This window comes from Drosophila obscura, unplaced genomic scaffold (genome assembly GCF_018151105.1).
Source record: "Drosophila obscura isolate BZ-5 IFL unplaced genomic scaffold, ASM1815110v1 contig_186, whole genome shotgun sequence".
In the NCBI taxonomy this organism is placed as follows: Eukaryota; Metazoa; Arthropoda; class Insecta; order Diptera; family Drosophilidae; genus Drosophila; species Drosophila obscura.
This window is the reverse complement of record NW_024542774.1, coordinates 8,952,435-8,977,137: the sequence shown is the minus strand read 5'-3', so window position 1 is coordinate 8,977,137 and position 24,703 is coordinate 8,952,435. Positions and strand designations below refer to the sequence as shown.

Below are 24,703 nucleotides of genomic sequence, written 5' to 3'. Positions count from 1 at the left end.
TAAAATTAAATAGATTTATTATTCAATAAATTGAACGCTTATATGCTTATGAATATATTTGTATGTCCATGTTCTTCTTGTTGGTGTCTGCCGACTTTCTGCTTGGCTCTGCAGTAGTTCGAAGATACTTATAAGCGGCGCCTCTGCAGGGGGGGGGAGTGTGTCTGTGTCTGTTTGTCTGTGTGTTTGGGCCAAGAGCGCAATTTAATTTTACGACAAATACATTTATACTTATTACTTGTTTAGGCTCTACATCTAATATATCTCTATAATGATGTGTACTCAAATGTGGTCACAATGGATATGTTTGCTTGTGTGTGTGTGTTGTATATGAATGTGTTCTTATAATTATGTAAAGATATATATTTATATATATATATATATATATATATATAGATGTGTGTGTGTTTTTGTATACATACTACAATATTGATTGATATGTACAGGAAGAGCTTTCAAGCCTAACACAAATTAATGGTTACTTTAAGGTGATGAAATTTCATAATAAAAAAAATCAAACTGATTTCTGGGAAGCCTATGTATGGTATGCCTAGCCTATGTGTGTGTGTACGTGTATGTGTATGCGTATGCGTATCTATGGGTTAATTGCTTTATCGATGCTGCACTTACATGTACATATAGATATGTAAGTTGCTTATGTGTAAGATCTATCATTAAATACATACATATGCTCGCCAGCTTGTCTTTTATGCAAATGTGGAAATTGAACAGACATATACATACATACATAACTTATATATCCTATATATACTTCTTTCTGTATATGTATATATACATATATATTATTTATATTTATATGATCTTCTATATGCTGCGGTTAGTCTTAGAGCGGGTTGCTGGTGTGGGTTATGGGTTATGGGGGGGTATGCTACACATACATAAAACGTTTGATTCGAATCATATTGATTCGATTCTGCCTCTTTCGAATGCTTTTCTCTTGTTCCGACCGAACAATGGATGCATCGATGCATCTTATATTCCATCTAATATCTCACATCTCTATGTATCTTCTGTCCTGTCTCCTTTATGTGTTTGTGTTTGCGTATGCATATTTTTTTTTTTTGTGTTTGTGTGTGTGGGTGTGTGTGTATATACATATATGTAGGTTCTGATGCATCTGTGTGCTTGTGTGAGTTTTACTTCTTTTGTATTTTTCTGAAAAATATGACTTTGGTATTCCTCTCTCGATACTTTTCCCAGCAGGCCTACGAACTGAGCACCGCATCCTTCAGCAGGGAGATACCCACACCGGCAGCACCCACTCCCACAGTCCCCCCACCACCATTCACAATGGCAGCAGCAGCACTGGTGTCCATATCCTGGTCTGTCTCCTCGCTGGCTTCTTCTTTGACTGGCGAACGTTGAGCCTCCTCCTCCACGGCATGCGAAGCCTCCTCTTCCTCCTCCTCCTCGTCGTCGTCGTTGTCACCCGCTGGCTCGGGGCATGGCGATCCCGTTCTGGTCTCCGCCTGGTCCCCGATTGGAGCATTCGCCATCAGGACACCCGAGTACTTGATGCCATTCAGTTCGAGATTGACAATGAGCTGCTGCTCTCCGTTCTCGCCAGTTCCTGAAAGGGATAGGGGATTGAATTACGTCCGCTTTACGGAATCCAGATAGCTGGGCAGCTAGACTACTCACCATTCCTGGACACCTGGAACTGCAAGCCGGAGAGTAGGCTCAGCGTATCCAGGGGATTCATTTTGCCGGAGCTAGCGCCACACTTCTCCTCGGTCTGATCCTTGCCGCTGGCCTGGGCCGCCTTGCCACCGCTCTTCTTCTTGGTGGACACCGGCGAACTGTGGCGATGCCCCACCGAGGCCGTGGTGGTGGATGTGCTGGGCGAGTTCTCGATGGCCGAGTCATCCGACTTGTCCAGCTGATGGCTCTGGTGATGGTGATGGTGGTGTCCGTTCATCTGTTGGGCCTCGCCGTCGTCGTGCATGGACGAGGAGTTGCCCGTGGTGTTGTGCTCAGCATGGCCGTACTCGTCCTCGGGCTCTCCCTCGGAGGCGGCATCCTGCTGGTGCTGGTGTCCATGGCCGCTGTTCGCCTGGTGATGGAAGCCCGCTGCCGCCGCCACGGCGGCCATGTTGTGTGGATTCAGATAGAAATTGGCGGGGAAGCCAGGCGGCAGGAGGCTGCTGCCCCCTCGCTTGGCCGGCGGTGGGTGGTGCGGTCCGTCGTCCTGCTCCACGGGCTCTGGCGTCGGCTCCCGCTCGCGCTCTCTTTTGATGTTTGTGAGATTTGGTGGAGAGTCGGAGAGGTTCAGGGCTTCGCTGTAATGAAGAAGAGCAAAGGTGTTATATGTTATATTGGGTTGATGTCTTGGGTAAACATTATTCAGCACGTCAAGTAGCTGGCGCCAGTACAATGCGCTACATTCAGTGTAGATGGCGCCACTCTACACTCTGAAAAGTTATTCGAATTTTCGATCTTACCGTTGCTGGGGGGAGGTGTGTGCCGAGCCAGGTGGACTGTTGTTGTTGTGGTACATGTGCCACAGTGCCACCTGAGCGCTGAGCGCATCGTGCTTGCTGATGTCCGGGCTCTGTGATCGCTGCCGCTGCTGCTGCTGCTGCTGCTGGAGGAGATGCTGTTGCTGCTGTGACGGCGGCTGCTGTTGCTGGTGTGGGTGTTGGTGCTGCTGGTGGGGATGTGTGGCGCCCAGGACTGGCGGCATGCCCTGCTCCTTCTTGGCCTGAATCAGCTGCAGATACTCCATCATGCGGCTCTCGATCTCCTGCTTGACCAAATTGGGCATCTGTCCGAATCCTGGCGCACCCATCAGTCGATGATGTGCGGCCGCGGCGGCTGCTGCTGCCTGGGCCTGCTGATTGTTGGCCACCGCCGCATGGGTGACCAGGGCCAGCGGCGACATCTGCTGCATGCCACCCGGCAGCGAGGGGCGCGAAATGGGCGTCTGTCCAATCAGTGGTGGAACATTAGCATCCGGAGTAGCTATGCCAAGAGGATGTGGAGTACTCACCAGGGGCATCTGGTTGTGCATGGCCTCGTACTGGCCGTAGCTGGAGCGGCGTCCTTCCCGCCGATTGCCATCGATGGCCGCCTGCAGCTCGGCCGGTGTGCTCAGGTTCTTCTTCTCGCACTCGTACGGGTACAGATACTTCATGTATCTGCAAGATGCATAAAATTATTAATAAGCCCGGCAAACATGGCCCAACAGCAAATAGCCAGAGGGAGCAGTCAGCAGAGAGAGGCATGGCATAGCAGGGATTGTGGATGGTGGCTGGAGAATGGGGTACGGGGACACTCGAAACTTCAGGTTGATGTTGTCCTGTCGGGCATTTAAGTTGAATTATCGTGTAAATACGAAAGCGACAGGCAAACAAATCGCAATCCACCAGATGCTCGAGCGAGAGAGCAATACAGAGAGCATAAGGGAGAGACCGAGAGAGGGAGAGCGAAACTGAGACTCGCTGATCGATTGCTGCTTGATCGGCTATCAAGTCGTGGACGTTGCACTGTTTGATTGTCCGTTTCTGTTTGCCTCCTCCTCTGTTTGTTTGTGTTTGTCTTGGGCATAGTTTCTGGCCAGGCCAAGACGGGTATGGAGGGGTATGGGGTATGTTGGTGATGCCACAAGGTGTCCACTTACTGTGTCCGCAGGGTGAACGCTGCACTGGTGATGCTCGACGGCAGATGCAGTCCCTTGATGATCTCCTGCCACAGCTTCTTGTTGATGACATCGACGAGGCCGCCGCGCGCAATCACCAGATTGTACAGCTCGTACAGATCCAGCACGGACTTGGCCATAATGGGCAGCCGATTGATGGGCGTGCCTGAAAGAGCGAGAGCGAGACAGAGTGAGATATAGAGATCCGTATTCAGATTTGGGATTCGGGATTCATACGATTCCGATTTGTTTGTTTGCGCACTAAAACTTGTAACTTGTTCCTGCACTTGTAAATGTTTTCCAATGCGCTCGTTAAATGCACCAATAAGCAAAACACGATTTAAATATCCATAAAACAGATTTATCTGCCCAATGGAGTAGATTCTCCTCCACTAAACATGCCCCATTCCCCACACTTCACTCTCCACTCTCCCCTCTCCATTGCCAAGCGATCACGAGGCAATTAACACTTGTAGCCCCCGTAGCAGGCTCAAAAGTGCAGACCGAAGCCGATAAAAACAGAAATAAATCCTAATTGTTGCCCGATCCCAATCCCCATCCCAATCCCAATCCCTGCCCATGCATACATCTAAGTATATGTACGTATACATATATGTATGTAGGTATGAATGAATGGATACACATGTTTGTACATTTGTTGATCTGTTTATGGCAGCTAATCATCATCATCCACATCCACATCCAATTTCGCTTCAATTTCGTATTGAAATTTTATTACGAGTATTCAAATTTCCACGTGCCCTTTCTCACCTTTTCTATTTATTGGAGTGCGCTGCAATGAAAAGTTCAAGGTGTTTGGGTATGGCCAACATTTTCTACAACGGTGAAGTTAATTCTTAATTTTTTTGTTAATCAGCTGGAGTGTTCTGATGGACTGTACGCTTACGGTGTAGCGCACTTAACATATAAAAAACAAATCAACTTGCATAATTGCTGCCTCCGTACGTGAGTAATTTGAATTTGTATAAAGCGGGCCCTGACTCCTCGCCTTCGTTTTTACGATCCCCAAATACCAATATCAACGAAACGAATGCTGCATGCGGCAGAGTGCGAGTGCCAGTGCCAGTGCCAGTGCTGCCCCAAACTAACATCCCAGAGGGATGGATCGATCGAGTTTAGTTTAGTTTCTTTCCTTTTCTTTTTTTTTTTTTGCTGTTTTATGAGCCCGAGAGGAATCAATCAAACTCGTTGATGGACGTGTTGATTGAATGAAAATACGTTTTGTTTTTTATGCATATAAACAAATTGGGCGCGTGAGGAGGGTATGGAGATGCGATGCGATCGACTCGGATCAAAAAGGAATCCGAGTAATACACAATATAAATGAAGAATGAAGAGCTGGCCGGCCGGCCAGCCGGCTAAGCAAAAAAGTGATTGGAATCGATCACAGCACACGAGCCACAGCACAAACAAAACAAAACAAAAACAAAAAAAATCATCCACATAATCAATGGCAATTTAATGATTAACTCTGCTGCCGGCACTCGCCTCGAATCGAGCGATCATTAAACTCTCGGACTCTCATAGTCGATCGGTGGTCGCCTTGGGGGCTGGACTTGGACTTGGACTCTTCTCTGGGATATTCCGATCCCGAGTCCCCATCCCGATCGAAACTACGACTCGCACTGACACGCACATGCCGCCTGCCAGCCGACTCCCAACTGCCCGACTGCCGACTTATTATTATTTTTCTTGGCAACGTTTTTCTTAAAATCTTCCTTCCTCTTTGCTTTCGGTGGCATTCAGGCAAAACTCTTTTAGGGGCAGCATTTATTTATTTATCCGTGTGCATTTGTTTTCCTAGATGTCAGGCGGTTTTTAATGGAAATTAAAGGAAATTTGATCGAGTCTGAAATCATAACGCCACCGCATCTATCTGGGGAACTATCTAGTGTCTGGGGGACAGAGGCAGAGGCAGAGAGGGGGTGAGGCGAGACAACTGATTCACTCGATCTGCCTCGGGTATGAGGATGTGTCTGAGGTCTGAGTCTGGGCTCCCAGCGATATACCAGAAATAGCGTCAGCGTTGATAAGTGATTGACGTCTTTTAATTAAGAATTGCGCCGCTCTTCGTTGCACAAACATCTCACGGCAACCGATCCACCGATCCACCGATTCCCCCACTATCCAATCCATGCCACAGTTTCCGTTAGTTAGTTGTACAATTATACAATATCATTTGGTTATGTATGTATATTATGGACATGCTCTGCTCGCACATTGTACATACATTGTACAGACATTCTATAGCTGCGGAATACACTCTTTTTTTTCTTTATTTTGTTGGCCCAGAAGTGAGTCGCATTTTCGGCGCTTCCTTCTCATGGCAGACGACACTTTAGACAGTCAGTCAGTCAGTTCGTAGTAGTGCCAGTGGCAGTGCCAGTGGCAGTGGCCCCAGGCTGTGCCAGCAGCTCCCGCTCCCCTCCTGGTTCGCTCGCAGTGACCGCGTCGCTGGGGCATGCATATGTCAAAACTTGAACGCATGTGACAGATTAAAATCCATTAAGTTGTCAAGCACTAGAGATGCTCTACACACACACACACCACTGCACACTCATAGACAGATAGATATGTGTAGATATTTATGTATCTCTGTATGAAATTAGATAAAATAAATAAATAATTGCATCTGGGGCCAAGTCAAGCTCAGGCAGGCATTAAAATATCAGAATTTCTTCCGCCGCAGATTCGCACATGTGTGCGAAACACACACACAGATACTCACAGGCATTCATATGTGTGTATGCACTGGATTGGGTTATGGAACTTTTGTTAAACATACAAACATTGACTGGGATACTCAAGAATCGACTGAGAGATACTCTTTGCCTCAGATCTCTTGCTGCTTCTCCTTGAGGCCATCTGGTGAGGCATTCTCTATGTTGCACATCAGAGAACATTCCCGTAAATCCCCTAGTATCACTCACCAAATACATACAAAGTTAGGCTGCGAATATGGAAACCCTTCTTGTCCCTATAAAGAGTATCGTCTGCGGATTGGGCCCTACACCTACATTCCTACGATATGCAAATACAAACAAATTTAATGCACTCTCAAGTCGCCAGTCAGGCGATTGCAACAAACACTCGACACACGAGGGCACACACACACACCAGTACACACAATCACAAATCATTGTGAAGAATTGTGATTCCATTTTCAAGCGAAAAAGGACGCTCAAGGAACAGGAAATTGGATTTATTAACGCGAGTACAGTCACGGCAAGCTACCAGATGCATACGTGTACGTATGTGGGTGTGGGTATCGGTGTGCGTGTTCTGCCACAGATTTCCGATGCATTTTCGGTTAATGCTCATAATTAATGACAAAAGTACAGGAAAGCGCATGCTTGCTCGGCTCCCTGGCTCGCTGGCTCTCTGGCTTATAAATAGGCATTTCATTTGCTCCGATTGCAGCGGCAAGTCGCCTTCGAAATTTAAGTACCAATATGCATATGGGGTGCATACCCCTTTCCCTTGATGAGTTACTGGGTGTGTGTGTGTGTGTGAGTTTGACAGTAATTTGAAGTGACAAAATGACAAAAAGTCAGCCGCATAACGATTTCTCTGCTGGCTGCCATTCCCCTTTCCTCCTCTCCTCTTTTGCCCCTCTTGCTCTTGATGGGTTTCTTTCTCTAGAATTTCTGCATATTTTAATGGCTCCCCTTTTGGCCGCAAGCTTCAAAATCAAACGTCAAAGTGCCGAGAAATTTATTCAATTAACATAATTTGAGTGAGCCCAAAAACACTTGGCAGGCTGAGTCAGCAAATCCGTCATCATTGCCAGGCCAGGCCAGGCCAGACCAGGCGAGGGCAACAAATGCAAATGTTGCCCCAACCCCAAACCACAATCTGGATACCCCCCCTCCACAACCCTTTAACTATTCCCTTGACTATGCCCCCACTGTATCTTGCAACTTACCGCGCTTTTGCATAAACGAGAACAAATCATCGAGGAACTCCTTGCGCTTGGGATCGTCATTGATTTCGTAGAGCTGAAAGTACAGAGGAGGGAGGAGGGGGGAAACAGAAAAGAAAATAAGAACGAGTGTTATAATAACCTTATAATATGGATACAATGGGCATAATGCAACAATGGGTGGCAACAACAAACAACTTGACTCTTTTGGCCAATGATTCCGCACAAAATGGCGTTTGGCCCGCTTTGCCCTTTTGTTTGGAATGAATGTTGGAACAACAATAGATAGATGTTGATGTTGTTGTTGTTGTTGATGTGTGGGGATGTTGACAGGGGCGCGTGTTGCGCTTCTCATGCTCTTTCGCTCACTCTCTTTCGGTGGTTTGTTTGCTGGGGGTTGCTTGGTTGGTTCGTTGGTCGCTTGTTAGAGAAACATTCCCCTAACCTCCATTTCTGGCCTCGTTTCGGGAATGGGTGAATGCTCGAGTGTGAGTGTGAGGCACCACTCAATGAGCGTGAAGTACAATAGAAAAGGTCAGAGGGAAAAGGGAATAAGAAAGAGTACGAGTACGAGAGCACAATGGATAATTAGGTGATAAAGATAGGGCTAGAGATACATACGGCAAATAGACATAAATGCATACATACATACATACATAAATATGTAGATACGTGCATACATATGTATGTATGTAGATACAAATGTATCTGGCATCTATTCGTTATTATTTATCATCTACGTTTGCAGCAACTAGAGACGTGGGGTACGGGGCCTCTCCCGAGGCTCATGCTTTGACCTTTGCCACCAGGAACCGACGGGCTGGCTGGCTGGCAGGCTGGCAACTTCTCGAAAGGAAAGCCTTAAACTAGCCAAAGCCCTGGCTTTGACTTTAGCTTTAGCTGCAGAGCTCAGGTAGTGTGGGTACTCGTACGAGTATGTTCAAAATTAATGACAACATCGGAGTGAACTCATCAAATTCGGAATTCATCATACTTTCCGCCTACTGCAGCATCAGGCAGCAGCAGCCGCAGCAGCAGCAGCAGCAGCACACACCGCAGAGAGGGATACACAGATACAGAAACTGAGAGACAGAAACTGAGAGACAGAGATCCAGAGACGTCCTATCCGTGGTGCACATTCTAAGTCAATGCGAATGATGAACTGCCTCCTTCGGCTCCTCCACCGCCTGTATACCTGTACCTGTACCCTGCACTGCCCCCCTTTCGGTCCGCCTGCTTCCTTCACTTCGCATAAATGATTTAAAACCAAGTCAGCCCCAGAGCCCCGCTCTCCATGGCACAAACTGTGGGCTCTGACGAGACGAGACGAGAGACGCGACGAGGCTGCTGCCGCCTGCTTCCCAAAAAACTGGCTGGGGATATTTTTTATGATGCACGACGCCCACAAGAGGCTATAGGAGCACCACTGTATCCAACAGATACACAGATACATATGCACATACATATACATATGTATGTGAATTTATATTTATTCCTTAATACTTCTTTGTGTGGAGAGTCGAGTCGAGTCGGGCAAAAGAAACAAAAAATAATTAAGCAACAGAAATAAATTGATTGAAGTTTCAGCCTGAAAGTTGTTCGTTAACCGATTTGCCATTTGCTCACAACTTTTTTCCGATCTGATTTCACTGCAATTAAAGTTCACTTCTAGCTGGCAAGAGATCCCTGGAGAGGGGGTTTGTGGGGGGTGGGATATGTACCTCCTGTATTTGATCTTCCGAAATGAGCATTTTGATCGCACTTGTTGAGCTTTTGTCGATGGGTTGGGTTATTATTCGCTTGGGCAGCACCACGTTCTTTCACTTTGCACTTTGCAATTCCAGGGATCAGTGGACGGATCTCGCTTTATAGACAGTTTCGATTATTTATTCCAGACGAGAGACATTGATCAACGCGACGATGCAACGCCATCAAAGGTCGTTTATCAACTAAAAATATGGCAGGAGTCTCGATTGAGATGCTGCCGCTGTCGATGCTGTTGCTGCACTCACGCACACACAGAGAGTCTTGTGTATCTGTGTGATTGGCTGCCTGCCTGCCTGCCCTGCTTGCGCCTGTGCCTGCCTGCTTGTCTGGGGTATTTGTATTAATAATCATAAAATGAAGTCTCGCTTTCCACATGCACACACAAGGGTTGCTGGAAAACCTGCCACTGGCGACGCATCGAACCGATCCGCTCCGATCCGATCCCTGGCTTGCATCACAGCAGCCAGCCGCAGAACCGTTAAGCTCGCTCACAAATCCGCAGGCAATAAAGCAATAAAGCGGAAAATACATGAACTCTATCTATCCCCTAACTAGGAGTTTGTAGACCAATCATAATCGTTTTTATAACTATCGAAGAAGCCGCTGCTGCTGCTGCTGCTGCTGCTGCTGCTGCATGTCCTTCCAAAACAGGCACACATGTGCTGAGCACAGACGTACATACGAGATCCTTTGGGTTTGGGTTATAAAAATAATCTCACTTATTTGTCGCCTGGACTTAGTACCTAACCGAACACAAATCCCTCGCAGCAGCGACGACTGCTTGAAATTTGAATCCTTGATTCTGGGAATTCTTCAAATGCATTTTTCGCCAGCAGATCAATTTTGGGTGCCTGCCCTCTGCACTTATTTGTGTGTGTGTGTGTGTGTGGGTGTAATTTATAACTATCAGATGGAGATGCAGATACAGGGAAAGGCAAAAGCATTAAAATTTATATTCGTATATTGGACACAGATCCCGTTGCAGGGTTCCTTCCCGTTTGCACTTCATAAGTGTTATCCTGCTGCAGCATCGAGCGCATAATTTGTTCGCTGCCACTTACACACACATACAGATGCAGATGCAGATCCAGGCACCGATGTACAGATGTAAATGCATCTGCAGGTTGCTTGCATATTTATTCAAGAAGTTCACACTCACTATTGAAAATGTGTTCAACAGATTGTTCAGTTTTATATTCTACTCAATTGGTTGGCTCTTTTAATTTGCTAGGGAATGTGGCTCTTGCCCAGGCAAATAAGTATCTAAACTGTTTAATGCTTTCAATAATCAAATTATAGTCAATCTTCATTCGAGAGAATATACATATATTTAAATACAAGACATTTTATGTATCTTTTGACACTTTGAAGCTGATTGAAGTTTGTTTAAGTTAAATGATCCGCAGCGCATGTTTGAGAGTTTTGAGAGAATAAATAGAAAGAATGTCAGAAGTTCTAATCTCAAAGCACTCTACAGAATTCCATAAAACAATCGAAATATCCATATCGAAATGGAACTTTTAGAACGTTTCACTTGATCCCTCCTCCGATGACTAAGATCTGCAACTAATTACAAAGAACACGCGCCAAAAAAAGGTTCTGGCGGATTGAAAGGAAGTTCCAATCTCCACACTTCCCAAATACATAATAAAGATAAAGAATATGAATTATTCTATAGAGGTAGGAGGAGGCGAAGGCAGAGGCAGACATAAAATATTTGTTCAGAATTAAAGTACAAAGAAATAGAATAAAATAATATTGGAAAATGCTTTAGGGGTCTATAATTAAACATAATTATTCAGTACTATATGTACAGATAATTGACATTGATTAATGAGAGCAGAGCATAGCAGAGCGGAGCAGCGCCAAGCGAACGCCAAACGAAACTAAATAATATTCGTTAGTACAAGAAATGAGCAGCGAAATGTACCAAAAATAATATTTTTTGTTTTTATTTTTGTTTTTTTTTCTTTAGTTGTTGTCTTCGTCGTCTTCGTCTGCGGATGGATGGATGGATGGATGGATAGAAAGATAGATACGAGATAGATGGATGGATGGATGGATGGGACGGGATGGATAGATGGCTGACTGACGGATGGCGCAAAGCACAGACCACTGGGTTGGATGGGGGAGGGAGACCAGGAGGGAGCACACACACGGCTAAAATCAGAGCAGAATCTGACTTTGGGAAAGGCGATGCTGCTCTGATGGCGAATGGCGGAGAATGTACGCAGATACATAAAGAGTATATCTTTGTGTGTATGCCTGTGTGTGTGTGTGTGTGTGTGTGTATATATATACTGTGTGATTCTCTTTCAAAATGGCTCTTCATAGTTGGCCCTGCCTGGCCAATCTGTTCAATTAACATAATTAACGTTTCGCTTTATTTCATTTCGTGTTTTTTTCACAATTAATGAAGGAAAAGGCAGCCAGGCCATTTTGGATCAGCTTCAAGGGATTTTGCCCAACACCTCACCTATCGAGGCGGCTGGGGCCAGTACCCGCGGGGGTGAGCTCTGGCTGGCGGGTATAGCGAGGCAGGGGCATTCAGCCGGTTTCAGCAAAAAAGAAAAAAAAGAAAAATCATCATCATCATTGAAGGCTTAGCCCCACATCACACACGGTGTAAGCGAAGGTGTTAAGCGTGAAGCGTAGATACAGAGACAGATACAGATACAGCTACAGCTACAGAGATACATAAGTATCTTTTGCAGTGCATTGCGAGGGTCAAAGTTTTTATAGTGCATAGAGAATGCGGGCTCCGTTTGATGGATAGCTCTCGCTATGGCTATGGCTATATGGCACTGCCTCTGCCTTTCCTTGTGGATCTGCAAAGGGCGTACGGACTGTGTGGTCATGTCTGTGTGTGTGCGTGTGTCTGTGTGTGTGTGCATTTAAAGTTAATCGAAATTTGGTTTTTATGGCCAACCCGAGCCCGAGCCCGAGCCAAAAGCTGTTGAGGTTCACACGGCGCAGCAGCAGCAGCAGCAGCAGCCACACACATTTTTGGCAACCACAATTTAATGACCAAAATATTGTGCACTTCTCTCTGTTCCAGATCTCGACTCGCGCACTCGTGGACTTACCCCAGATCAACATCGACCCCAAAAAGCGAAGCGCACAAGATTTCGGGCCTAATTGCTCATCTTGGTCAGCATCTGGACCTGGACTGGACTGGACCGGACCGCACACAGCACAGCACAACATACAACACAGCACGGGCGAGGGAACGAGAAGTAAACGAGGGGTAAACTAGCTATTTTCTCACCAAATTAACGCCCTTAAGAGATGGGCTTCATTAATTGCTCAATTGCAAACCGGAACTATCGACTGGAACGCCTCAAGGCGGCACTAAGCAGCAAAAGCAGAGCAGAGCAGAGCAAAGCAGACTCGAAACGAGATCAAAACTGGACTCTCTCTGGGCTGCTTGCCTTTTAACTGGTTTACCCAGGAGATGACGGGAAGATGATGCTGCTGCTGCTGCTGCTGCTGCTGCTGTTCCGGTTGGGATGGGATGCTCCTGCTTGGCTCACAGCTTGGCTGTTGCCCCCGTTGCGTTTGCTATTAGCCGTTAATTGATAGTTTTGCCTGCATCTTGTTTACAGAGAGTTTTGTCGAATTCAATTGACTGACAGAGAAGAGACTACGACTGGGTCTGAGACTAACACTTGGGACGAAACTTAGACTTAGACTGGGGAGGGGGAGGGAGGACTAACCTGTCTGACTTGTTTGTACTGCTCTTCAAAGCTCCATCCATTATTCTGCTGCGATGAATTCGATGCCTCGCTGGACGTCGATGAGTTCGATGCGGAATTAGCTGCAAAGTGGCGGGCTGAGTGCAACAGTTAAACACAATGGAGTCCCTCGAGTGGCGATGCCACAATACCAACCTTCTTTGCCGCCGCCTGCCACTGCTGTGGGCGATGCAAACGAGAAGGGATGTCCTCCTCCTCCTCCTCCTCCTCCTGGTCCACCTCCTCCGCCTCCTCCGCTGTTACTGTTGTTGTTGTTGTGGCTGATGTTGCTGTTGTTGGAAACGGAGTGGCTGCCTCCATTGGTGGCTGGATTGCTGCCCGAACTTGGTGTGGTGGTGGTGGTGCCACCGCCTCCTGCTCCTCCTCCTCCTAGCATGACACCCCCATTGTAGCTTCCTCCATTGCTGGCGGTGGGCGCCGTTGCGACATGGCCAAAGGAGGCTGCTGCCGCTGCCGCAGCCACCGAATTGTGGGGCAGTGTAAAGCCCGAGCTAATCGTCGTGGGCAGCATGTTGGCCCCGAAGGCTGCCGCATGTGCAGCGGCCGCATAGTCCTGTTCCTGCAACAGGCAACGCGGCACCGTTGGTTAGCCAGCCATTCAGCCACTCTCAGTCACTCACTCATCCACTCACCATTAGTCCCACCTTCATGTCGCGCACCTGCATCTTGAGCTTCTCCAGCACGTCGCTGTGCTGCAGATTTGGAATGCTGTGTAGTCCCCCGATGCCCATGAAGCTGCCCAGCGCGTTCAGCGGATGGTTTGGCGGCAGCTGGTGATGATGGCTGCAACGATAGCGTTAGAGATTAGGAATCATCACGCCATGGCGCGTGGATCGTGGATCTACCCACCTTAGCGACAGTTCTGTCTGCTGATCGGGACTGGCAAAGTTGTGGCCTCCGCCTCCGGCCGCTGTGTGACTGAGTCTGGCCGCAATCGCCGCCTTGGCGCTCAGCTGATGATGCTCTCCATCCACGGAGTCGCAGTCGCGCATCTCGTCGTCCGTTCGATCACCATGTGACTGTCGACAGAGAGAAGAGAGAAACGTTTGAGTCGATTCCGAATTGCGAATTGCGGATTGATGGCGGCGCTTATGTCAACAAGCCGCCACAATTGACCGCCCGCTGTGCGACGCTAATGGGCAGCGCTTTGTCCATCGATCGAAGGCGGCAGAAACACAATCAGAATCAGAATCGATATAAAGATCTCTTTCCTGTGACTGTGACTGTAACTGTGGCGTGGGCAGCATTTAGCAAATGTTCATTGATTTGGCTCTAGCTTTAGCTCTGACTCCGACTCGGAATCTGGTTTATGGTGTTGCTCTCTGCTTGCCGCAAGACCCGTGCCACAGGGGAAACACATTAGCCAAGGCACGCCTGGCAAATTCAATTGAAAGCAACTGAAAGCCACTTCCTCCAGGCGGATAGGCGGACAGGCAGACAGGCGGAGAAGCAGACCAAGGGACAGATGGAGAGGGTGACAACAAAGGTAACCACTTAATAAATTAACAATGGCAGACCCACAAAACGGCAATCAGGCACCAAGAGACCACAGTCCCCAGTCCAGAGACCAGAGCTCTGCTCTGCTCTGTTCACACTCTCGGATAGACGCAGCTCCAGGGCCGCTCTGTGCTGGCCTCCCGCTAAAAAAAGTGTACACAGCCGCGTCCACTCCTGCCCGGCAGAGCCGTGGTCAGGGCGTACTGTGAATATTTTCAGCCGTGACTCTTTGCCAAGAAGTGCGCCACGCATGGCCGAGAGTGCAACTGCAGCAACACAGCAACAGCAGCAGCAGCGACAGCTCCATCTGCTGCATGGGGACCTGCAACTCTGGCACTGGCTTTGGCTTTGGCACTGGCACTCCATCACGGCTTCTTGGTTTTTATGCATTTGGAGAGGTGCAAATTAAGCGCATCTGTGACTGTGTGCAAATCGGGAATTTTCAATTTAAACACAGCCAACAGTCAACGCAGCAGCAGCAGCAGCACCAGAGCAACGTTCCACAAAGTAAGCCAGAGACCGAGTCCAAGTCAGAGTCACAGCCAGAGCCAGAGCCAGGGCACAGGTATGAGGAGTACTCCGTATGTAGATATGTGTACAACATTTATCGCCTTGCCCCATCGCCTTGTACATATGAGTAGTGGCAAGTGTTGTTGCTGTTGCTGGTGGTGTCGCTTGGGTGTAATCATAAACGCAACCAAAACCAAGGCATAGACAATGCCTCGACCATAGAGAAAGAGAGTTCTCGGAATTCTTTGAAGTTGGCGCAAAATGCAAGTCCCTCACCTCCCCCCTGTTTCTGCTATAGCAAAAATGTTGCACACTCAGACCCACAACGGAGGGGAAGATACTTGTATAAGCTTAAAGATACATGAGTGCACAAGTACTCATACGAGTATGTCTGTGGCTGTGGCTGCGGCTGTGGCTGAGAGAAATGAGAGCGTTATGATCGCCTCTCGCACATGCAATGGGATGTGGCCTCTTGACTTGGCCTGGCTCTTGGACGGGTTGCTATGTAGTTAGCCAAAGTCAGTGGTTACTCCACTGTAGAGTACTCCTCTGTGTGTGTGTGTGTGTGTGTGTGTATATATATCAAATTAATGTAAGTTATCGAAACCATGCGAAATACACGTATGTATGTACGCTCCACTCTCCACGGATGCCTCCTCTGTGGTCTTCTGGCTGCCTTTTCGTTGCGGTTTTCTGTTGCGACTCTGTGTGTTGACCAGGCCCAAACAATTATAATTGTGGTCTGGGCTGCCCAATGGAGGAGCAGACATGCACAGGCCATGCCAACTTGCACCTATAAAATGTCTAATTAATGCACAACGAATTTGTGCCGCTTTTTGTTGCTGCCTCTGTCTCTGACTCTGACTCTGCCTCTGCAGTTGTGTTGCAGTTGCAGTTGCAAATGGATGCGAAAATATAGATGGATGGCTGGATGGATGGATGGAAGGTTGGGTGGATGGTTGGTTAGTTGTTTGGATGGAGAATGAACACACCCCAAAGAGCTTAAATTTGTAATTTATTTATTTTATGCATTAAAAATCGAACAAAGTTGTGCACTACGAGGCGCCCCAAATGGGAGGGGCAGGAAGAGTCTATAGAATATTATTTTGAATGCTTATTCTTCAAAGTGAATTTATGGCAAAATATTTTACAAATTGTATAAATTTTCAATGCAATTTAAAGGTTTCCCACAAATATCTGGCTAACAAACCGAAAAGAAAAGGAAAGAATCCATCAAAAGCAGCGCAACAATTCCTGGAAAAAGATATGGAATTCCATCTGAATATCGGAATGAGCTTCTGCTGAACTATAATGCTTCTGGGGCTAGGGCTGGGGCTGTGACTGTGGCTGTTATAGGCGACGCATAAATCAGCATGAAGCGATAAGGTGTTCCACTTGGAAGGCATTAAGTCACATCCAATGGATGGATGGATGGATGGATGGATGGATGGTGGGGAAAACACAGGCACACATACAGAGGCACCTCCAGCTAATGGAGGTACTACATATACATAGCTATGTATAGCAATATGTGTGTATGGTGGTCTGGTGGGACACGTTAGTTCCATTAATTCTAGCATTGATAAAACGCTACTGTTATCGTCTCCACCGCTCGCAACTTCAACTGCAGGTGAAGCTCGACTTTCAGCAAAGACATTAAATCGCAATTAGACCTCTCTCTGCTGGCTGGCGGACAGGCAGCAGCGGCAGCAGCAGCAGCACCCACACCACACCCTCCGCCGTACATATGTCAGATACGAATACGACAATACTAGGCAACACAATACAAATGGATGTGGGCCCCAGAGAGGGCGATGGCGATACCAGTGCAATTTACTTTAATAGCTTTCAATAGACCGCAGAGGCGACTCGGAGACGACTATCTATCTGAGTGCAACAATTGTGCCTTTGTATAGGTAAAATATTTAATTTATTTGCCGTTGACAGTTTTTCAAGCCCCCCCCCCCCACTCCCTTTCGGCGTACCCCTCGTTTTTTATCACTAATTAGTTTACATTACATTTTCGATAGAAGTAGCTGGAAAATAAACGTAATGTATCTTAATTTATTATCATTGCATTTGCAGCCGCACAAATGCAATTTAGTTAATTTCCATTCGCTGTATAACAATCGAATGGACAAATTTGTAGGAAGCGGACAGGAGGACAGGACAGACGACAGACGTCAGTCAGACTACAGAGATACGAGTACGAACGGAAGGGAGCCGCAGCGAACCCGTGCCGCATGTGCAACATGCCGTGCTAATTTTGAAACAAAAGGACGTGCCGCTGCGACCGCTCGGAAATCCATAATGTGACAATGCTGTCCGCGAATGGACCTCGAGAACTGCTCAGGACCTCAAGGCAAGCTGTGAAGGGCGCTGCCGGCAAACAGGATCAGCCGCTGGCTACCAACCACCAGCACTGCGGCACCCGTGCACACAAGGGGCGTTTATTGTGTGAAGGATTAAGATTATGGCATTGCCAGCCGAGCATGTGTATCTATGTGTATCTGCATCTTTGGCCCTCTCGATGTCTGTGTCTGGCTTTGCTTGTTTTACAACTGCATTTCCTCTTTTTCCTTTTTGGTTTTTGGTTTTCCTTTCTTCTTTTTGTTTTTTTTTTTAGCTTGAACTCTAAATGAACCAAAGGCCTAATGTCCTTATGACTCAAGTGGGTTCTCCCCGTCCTCCTCGCCTGTCTCTGCACAGAGACTCTCCTCTTTTGAGGATCAGCTCGGGGCGTGCTGGCGTCTTAAGTTTATTAGGATTATTGTCACATTGCGATGCAAAAACTGAGAAATTCAAATGCATATTGTTCGAGTGAGGGCTGCATGAGATTCGTTCTGGAGAAGCTAACAAAAGAATATATCTACTCTAATATATTTTTGGGATATTAAATCTACGGAATGGGATCTACTTGAGCTCAACCGTCGGTTAATTGCCTAACTTTACAGCGAAAATAATTCATATACAATTTTCAGATATTCAGAAGTATTCAATTAATTCCTCCACTGACGATCCAAGCCTTTGGGGCGCTGCCTTTCCCACACTGTGCCTCTCTCTCTCTCTCTGCCACATGTGTTCGCACGCATAGTATGTGGATACATATGTATATACGCGTATCTTGTAACCGAATAAATATGTATCTATATCTAAATATGTACATATGTCTGTACATATGTATATATAAATAAAAATTGCTCATTTACGCATGTACCCCGTGGCGAATTATGTATTTCAACGCGCTGCAACGAGCCCACAGCCAGCGGCTGACTGAGAGAATATAAAATTAAAGATGTAGAAAAAAAGGACAAACAACACACCAAAAAATAAACAAAAAAAAAACATGTGCAACGTGGTCGATGCGGCAGGGACCGACCAGAGATCGTACTCCAATGTACCGCCGTCGCCGCCTGGAGCTGCTTGCAGCAGGCATTGGGGGCATGGAAATAAAATTAAAATGCAAAACGTATCTGACAGATACATGCATACATACAGAGTCGGAGCACACACACACACACCCAGATACACGAATGATTGGCTGTGTGCGTGCGTACAAACGCGATTTCATTCGCTCGCGAGCGTCGGAGCGGAAAAAATAAAGCGAATAAAATATAAAAATGGAAACAACAAAACAGAAACAGCAAAATGAAACGGGCAACAAATGCACACACACACACACACACACACACAAAGGGGAAACGTAATGGCGCTGGGCTGGCGTCCGCGAAAACGTATCTGTCAGATACATACATACATATGTATGTATGCCAGCGTGCACACGAATACTCATATGTGTACACATACATATGTAGATCTGTACGTATACGTACAGTGCTTACACGCACGCCCATGTAATGTGAGGCTACAGCCAGACGAAAAGTTTCGCGTAAACAATAAAAACACAAAAAATAAACCGGTTAAAAGGCAGCAGGGGGGAGAGGCAGGGAGGAGTGCAGAAGGTACAAGCAGGAGCAGCAGCAGGAGCAGGAGGAGAAGGATGAGGATGAGGAAAAACGCAACGGTTAAACACAGCAAAATAGTTGGGATCGTTCGCTTGAAACTTCTCTTCTGGATCTCTCTCTCTCTCTCTAGCTAGCTATCTGTCCAAAGCCTCGACCACGTCTCCATTCGATGTCTGGGGTGGATTCACTGCGTCTAGCTTCGATTGCAGGCGGCAATAATTAAAAACTGCATTATTTTATTGCTTTGGCCAGCCCGCAAGACCGCCTGTCTCTGGCCCTGCCCCTAAAACCGACGGCTTGGACGAACGGACGGGACGGATGGACGGACGAACCAATGTCTGGATATGGCCCTCAGGAGGTGGCAGGGGGCAGGAGGTGCGAAGGCAAATGGCTTGTTGTCGTCGTCTGCCAAAAATATATTTCTTTACTTTTATGTTTTTTTGGGTGTGGAGCCATCTGAAGAAAGTTCTCTACGACTTCACTTTCCACAAAACGATAATCAGTGGATTGATTGGCTTGGTATACAAAGGCACCGTAGAGAAGGGTTTATATACCCCCAGAAGGCACACCCAATTCAGGAGGGAAAATATAGATAAAAAGGTAAGAAAAGGAATGAGATGAGTGCAAAAGTGAGTGCACTCTGATAATAATCTTCGCTCAATCTATTATTATCCCTCCATATCCTTGATCAAGCAAGGTGCTTCAGGAGCAGCTGCCGAATTGTGGCAATGCCTCACCTTGTATAAATACACCTTGGTATTCTATTCATATTTTTGCATTCACACTTATTCGCTTGGCGATTCACGATTGGTTTTTTTCGTTCGCTCGTTCGTTTGCTTTTTTTTTCGTTGCCGCTTTTGCATTTTCGCATTGGCGCAAAAGTTTATCGCGCAATCGGCAGCTGTGCTGGAAAAATCCAATTAACAATTTTATTAGCTATGGTTGGGAATATAATTCATAAATTCATTAAAAACAATACGGCCACGGCAACAAAAACAACAACAGATGAAACGGCAGCAACAGCAGGAACAACAACAAAAAACTGTAATATTAGGTACCAATAATAATCATATTTTTTTATGAGCACTTTCTGCAGTTGATTTTGCGGCTGACATTTGTCGCCATACGCTTTTTGTTGTATTTGTAATTGCAAAAATTAAATTAAAAAACAATACTCATTCTTCCACAAATGACGTGACACGGCCCCACACACACCATACATGCCCCTGCCCCCACTGCAACAGCCGCCACCCTTTTGGGCATACGTTTTGGCAGTTTCAAGTTCGCGCCCCTAAAGATACTAAAAGCAAAACAAATTTCGTTTGTCATTGCGGTTGAAAGCGCCACCAAAGCGGCGAATGTGTCACGGGAGGGGGGAAGTGGAAGTGTCACCCCAATGGAAGGGGCAGCCAGCTGAGCAGGGCAGGGCAGGCCTCCCCACTAGATACTTAATCAAATATTTTTCTTGTCCCACACACGCACTCTAAAGGTTATATGGTTATGCAACAACAACAGCAGCAGAGCAGCAGCAGCAAGAAGGAAAAGAAGAGGAGCACACAAAAAGAATTTAATAAAAATCGTTGCCTGTCAGCGTACAAGAAGCCAAACAAATTATAACAGGTGCCGTTGTTGGCGTTGCCGTTGCGCGTCCGACCCCAAATGAGTTAGTGGAATGAATGGCCAAGAGACTGGGGGCAGGGAGATATATCCAGAGAGGGGGCTTGGGCAGGGAGGAGTAAGTGGCCCACTCTACATAATTTTCCATGCGACCAAGTGTGAAACAGTTAACGCATCAGAAGGAGAGTCGTGTAACCCCGAATTCGTAGACTTAATTTTAAGGCTTCATCAAAAGTTCGCAAGAAATCGCAAATTAAATATTTCCTATAAAATATCTTCCATTAAAAGATTTTCAAAATCTGCTGTAAATATTTTCAAAATCGGCTGTAAATATTTTCAAAATTCAATTTCCATCGAGTGCTAATAGTGATCCATTAAAACCGGCCATAAATAAAACCGAAAACGTTCCAAAGTGTGAATCCGTGCACCACCAAACGAGCAGCTAACAGCCACTGAGATTTTCGGAGGAGACCCGCAACCCCAACACCAACACCAGCACCAACACCAAACCCCTTCCCCCCTCACGAAGCCCATGATTTAATGTGGGAACTCTGGCCGGAGCACGTGCAGTGGTCAAAACTCAAGATACTCGTACAAGAGCAAAGCCAAGAAAAAGAATCGATGGCAAAGCGGGAGTGAAGTTCAATTGTCGGGGGAGAGTCATGTTCGGGACTTGATTTAATTTAAAAACGATTCAAAAATTAAAGACAGCAATTCGACAATAATTTTAAACTCTGCGTTTAACCCAAGTAATTAAAGCGATGCCCGAATGACGACGGCCAACAAGTAATGGGCATCGGACATCCAGCATCGGCCCATTGGGCACGACTCGCGGAGTTGGTTTCATTTGAGAATTTATGACTTTTTGACAGCCCACATTATTGTTTAATCGTGACTTTCGAGTCGAAAATCTGAGAGTAGCCTTAGGATTTGATTTGAATAGAAATACTCGAACTGTACTGTACGGCACTGGGGATCGGATGGATCGGATCAGCGAGGAGGGATCGGATGTGCGAATGACACCAGCATATGTATGTATAAAGAGTTTTCAGTTCGATAAGTTAACTCGGGACTCGGGGGTTTGGGTTAATTAAATAACACCCACATGGGGTGTTGTGTTGGTGGTGTAAGTGATATTCAATTGTGAAACCCCGTTCATCCGCTCATCCTTGCCCTTCAATTAACACCCGCCGCAAAGAAGGGAATATCTCAAAGTGACGTGGATTGGTACTGAACTCTGGGACAATGTTTGCACAGCTCAACAACCCGGCTATCAGAGGAGTCAGTCAGACAGCGCCCAGTGCTGGATGGCCTGGCCAAAAGCGAGGCTATTAAAAATTATGTAAATGGCCGCGTCTCGTCACCGAGTGAGTGTATACGTATAAAGTCTGGCTCATTGTTGATCGACCCGGCCAGCCACTGCTACAGCCACTGCCTATTAACAATAATAAAACTGAAAGAAAAACAAAAGGCTGGAAAAAACTAACAAGAGTTTTATTGAATTGAAGAAGAGACAGCATCAGCATCGGCATCATCGGATGCTGCACAGCCAACAGTCACAGTCACATACACATCCAATGGATACCTGAAAGACTGAAAACGAATGGAACGGCGGGACTGAAAGGCAATAAAACCCATTTAATATTCATTTAAGGTACTAACAAATAATGCAAATATTTGAACAATTTATTTACATATGAACGCCATCAAAGAGCTTGGATTGAAAGAGATCTTTCAATTGATGGTAGATGGAAATTGTGAACGAGATCCCACTGATGACGGGATGGGACGCGGCTCTGTCCTCTGTCTCTGCCCCTGTCTCTGGGTGCCGTGTCCGTACCACGAAACAGATGAATCTATTTGTATTTATGAGTATGTTATGCACTTAGGCCCAATCAATGTGTGAATGTGTGTGCGTGTGTGTGAGTATCTGTATGCTTGAGAAATGCGCTGTGTGGTACCATTTAGCATGTCACCTTTTAACGGCTCTCTAACAAATAGAAACGCCAAAATACGAGTATCTCTGCATTCCCTCTGTACCCCAGCACCAATATCAACATTATCTTAACATTATAATTACGCTTTGAATCATCTGCAAACAATTTAACTTGATTTTGCTTGAATTCGATTTCTGGTTAAGGCCAACAAATAAAAATAACGAACAATAACCAAACAAGAGATCATCATCAAGCTGGAGGAGTAGGAAGAAATATGTACTGCCAGCCGACGGCAAATCAGCTTTTTTTCTCCCCCAAGATCGATTCGACACACCTGTTTGGATATACATACATATCCCCTATAGCTCTCTCTGACATCCACTTTATCTCTGATATAATATTTTCAGAAATACTGAAATTGCTGCCCAAAATGATGATCAGGTTACAAACAAGAGGGTAAGAAAAAAAAAACCAATCAAATTCTCTATTTAATGGATAGATGAAAGGATGAATATTGCGTTAATTTGAATTTGACAAATTTCATCTGGTGAAATATATACCTTGGGAAATTTTTTTGTCAAATAATTGAAAAAGATGTTCAGATAGAATCACGAAGACGCGAGTCTTTGGCATATTTTTGGCAACAGAGCGGTTCCAGATGGCTTACTCATCGAGATGATGGGAGGGGTGAAAATATTGAAGCAATCTTTGATGTTATATCAAGAGTAATCAAGCAGGTCTAGTTTGGTTCTTGAGAGGAGACGAAGACCATTAACCAAAGCACGTTTTATGGCAAATTTGAAAAGTATGTACATACATACACATGTACATATCTAAATCTCTGTTAATATAAACTCATTCCTACTCTCTTCTGTTTGTGAAGTTTTCTATGTATTCGCTTATTACGTTTGCTCAGTATAATTCCCTTTCAAGCGACATTTAATTTCTTTTCTTACCAGATCGTCTCCCAAATCGGAATCGCGTTCAATATTGCTATTTGAACGGCCGCTACAGTCCATAGTAGGGTGCACGCGAAGTTGCATTGAAGCCAGCGCGGTACTTCTTTCCCTTTCACTCTCTGGTCCACGAATATTCTGATTCTGATCGAGAGATCAGATATTTGTTGTTGTCTATTTCAGCGCACACTTTCTGTTGTGTTTCTTAGCTTCTTGCTGGCTTTTCTTTCGTCTGTCGTTTACATTTGTTTCGTACGCGCGAACCGTTATGATCTGGATTGGTTGTCGTTGTCGTCTCCCACGCTTTTGCTGCTGTTCTTGTTGTTTTCGCTTCTCCGCTCTGCTTCAACGACAGGCGAAAAGAGAGTGCGTTGAAGAACCGTTTCACTTTGCACAGCAGCAGCCTTTTGCTTTTTGCGTTTTGCTTGCTCCTTCTTCTCGCTGTTTGTTTGATTGCAAATATTTTTCGGCAATCTTTACCGTTTCTTAATGCAATTAACACAAATTATTCTTCTGCTCGAAGGCGGGAACAAGGACAGGGGCGGGTCACAACACGAAGCACATAACACACACTGCACTGTTTTGGGGGGCTGATACGGCCTCTGATTAGTAATATTTAATTGTTATATGATATATTGTTATATTCATCTGAATAATCCGAGCAAACACACACCATCCGACCGCATGACCGACGCCGACGACCGAAAGATTCGAATTGGAACCGTGCCGTTGAAAAAGTTCGCTGCTTCTGCGATGCCGCTCACATACACATACACGCGAGTGCACCAATACTTCTTTTGCCTGTGCGTGAGTGTGTACGTGCCCAACACTCAACCGGTTTGCAGTTGTATGGACATTTTTATACCCTTTTTCCATTGATTTGGGAATGTACTCTTGTGTAGTGTTCCGATGCCGTTCGTTTCGCTCGCTCTCTTGCTGTATGTATGTATGCATGTGTATGTATGTATCTTTGTATGTGTCGACAATAAACTGACTGACTGCTCATTCGCTCGTTTCGATACCAATACATACATACACACCAGCCAGACCAGGTGTGTGTTGCGTGAATACACTAACGATCAGGGTTGGGGATGGATT

The 24,703-nt window shown here is 46.0% G+C and overlaps 1 protein-coding gene across 3 annotated transcripts; it reads right to left on the bottom strand.

The window, feature by feature from the left end:
• LOC111076129 (protein dead ringer) lies at positions 1-24,322 on the bottom strand. Of its 3 annotated transcripts, none has more exons than XM_022369784.2 (11): positions 23,606-24,322; positions 13,973-14,142; positions 13,756-13,906; positions 13,259-13,682; positions 13,085-13,200; positions 7,605-7,677; positions 3,641-3,824; positions 3,011-3,158; positions 2,463-2,944; positions 1,663-2,300; positions 1-1,591 (listed from the first exon to the last, which is right to left on the bottom strand). In XM_022369784.2, exons 1-11 carry the CDS (start codon positions 23,690-23,692, stop codon positions 1,227-1,229), a joined length of 2,838 nt encoding a protein of 945 aa, XP_022225476.2. In that variant the 5' UTR covers positions 23,693-24,322; the 3' UTR covers positions 1-1,226. The 3 variants fall into 3 exon arrangements, with proteins under 3 accessions (XP_022225476.2, XP_022225477.2, XP_041448968.1); XM_022369785.2 differs by having other exon boundaries at positions 13,085-13,185; positions 23,606-24,321; XM_041593034.1 differs by lacking the exons at positions 13,085-13,200; positions 13,259-13,682; positions 13,756-13,906; positions 13,973-14,142.
• Between the last annotated feature and the right edge of the window lie 381 nt (positions 24,323-24,703).

Bases quoted from the DNA above. Each gene is read 5' to 3' on its own strand.
- LOC111076129 (XM_022369784.2), bottom strand. From the start codon at position 23,692: ATGCAACTTCGCGTGCACCCTACTATGGACTGTAGCGGCCGTTCAAAT. The intron at 13,201-13,258 runs GTTGGTATTGTG...TGTTGCACTCAG, and splicing joins GGCAGGCGGCGGCAAAGAAG to CCCGCCACTTTGCAGCTAAT. The intron at 3,159-3,640 runs GTAAGTGGACAC...TGCATCTTGCAG, and splicing joins GCGTTCACCCTGCGGACACA to ATACATGAAGTATCTGTACC.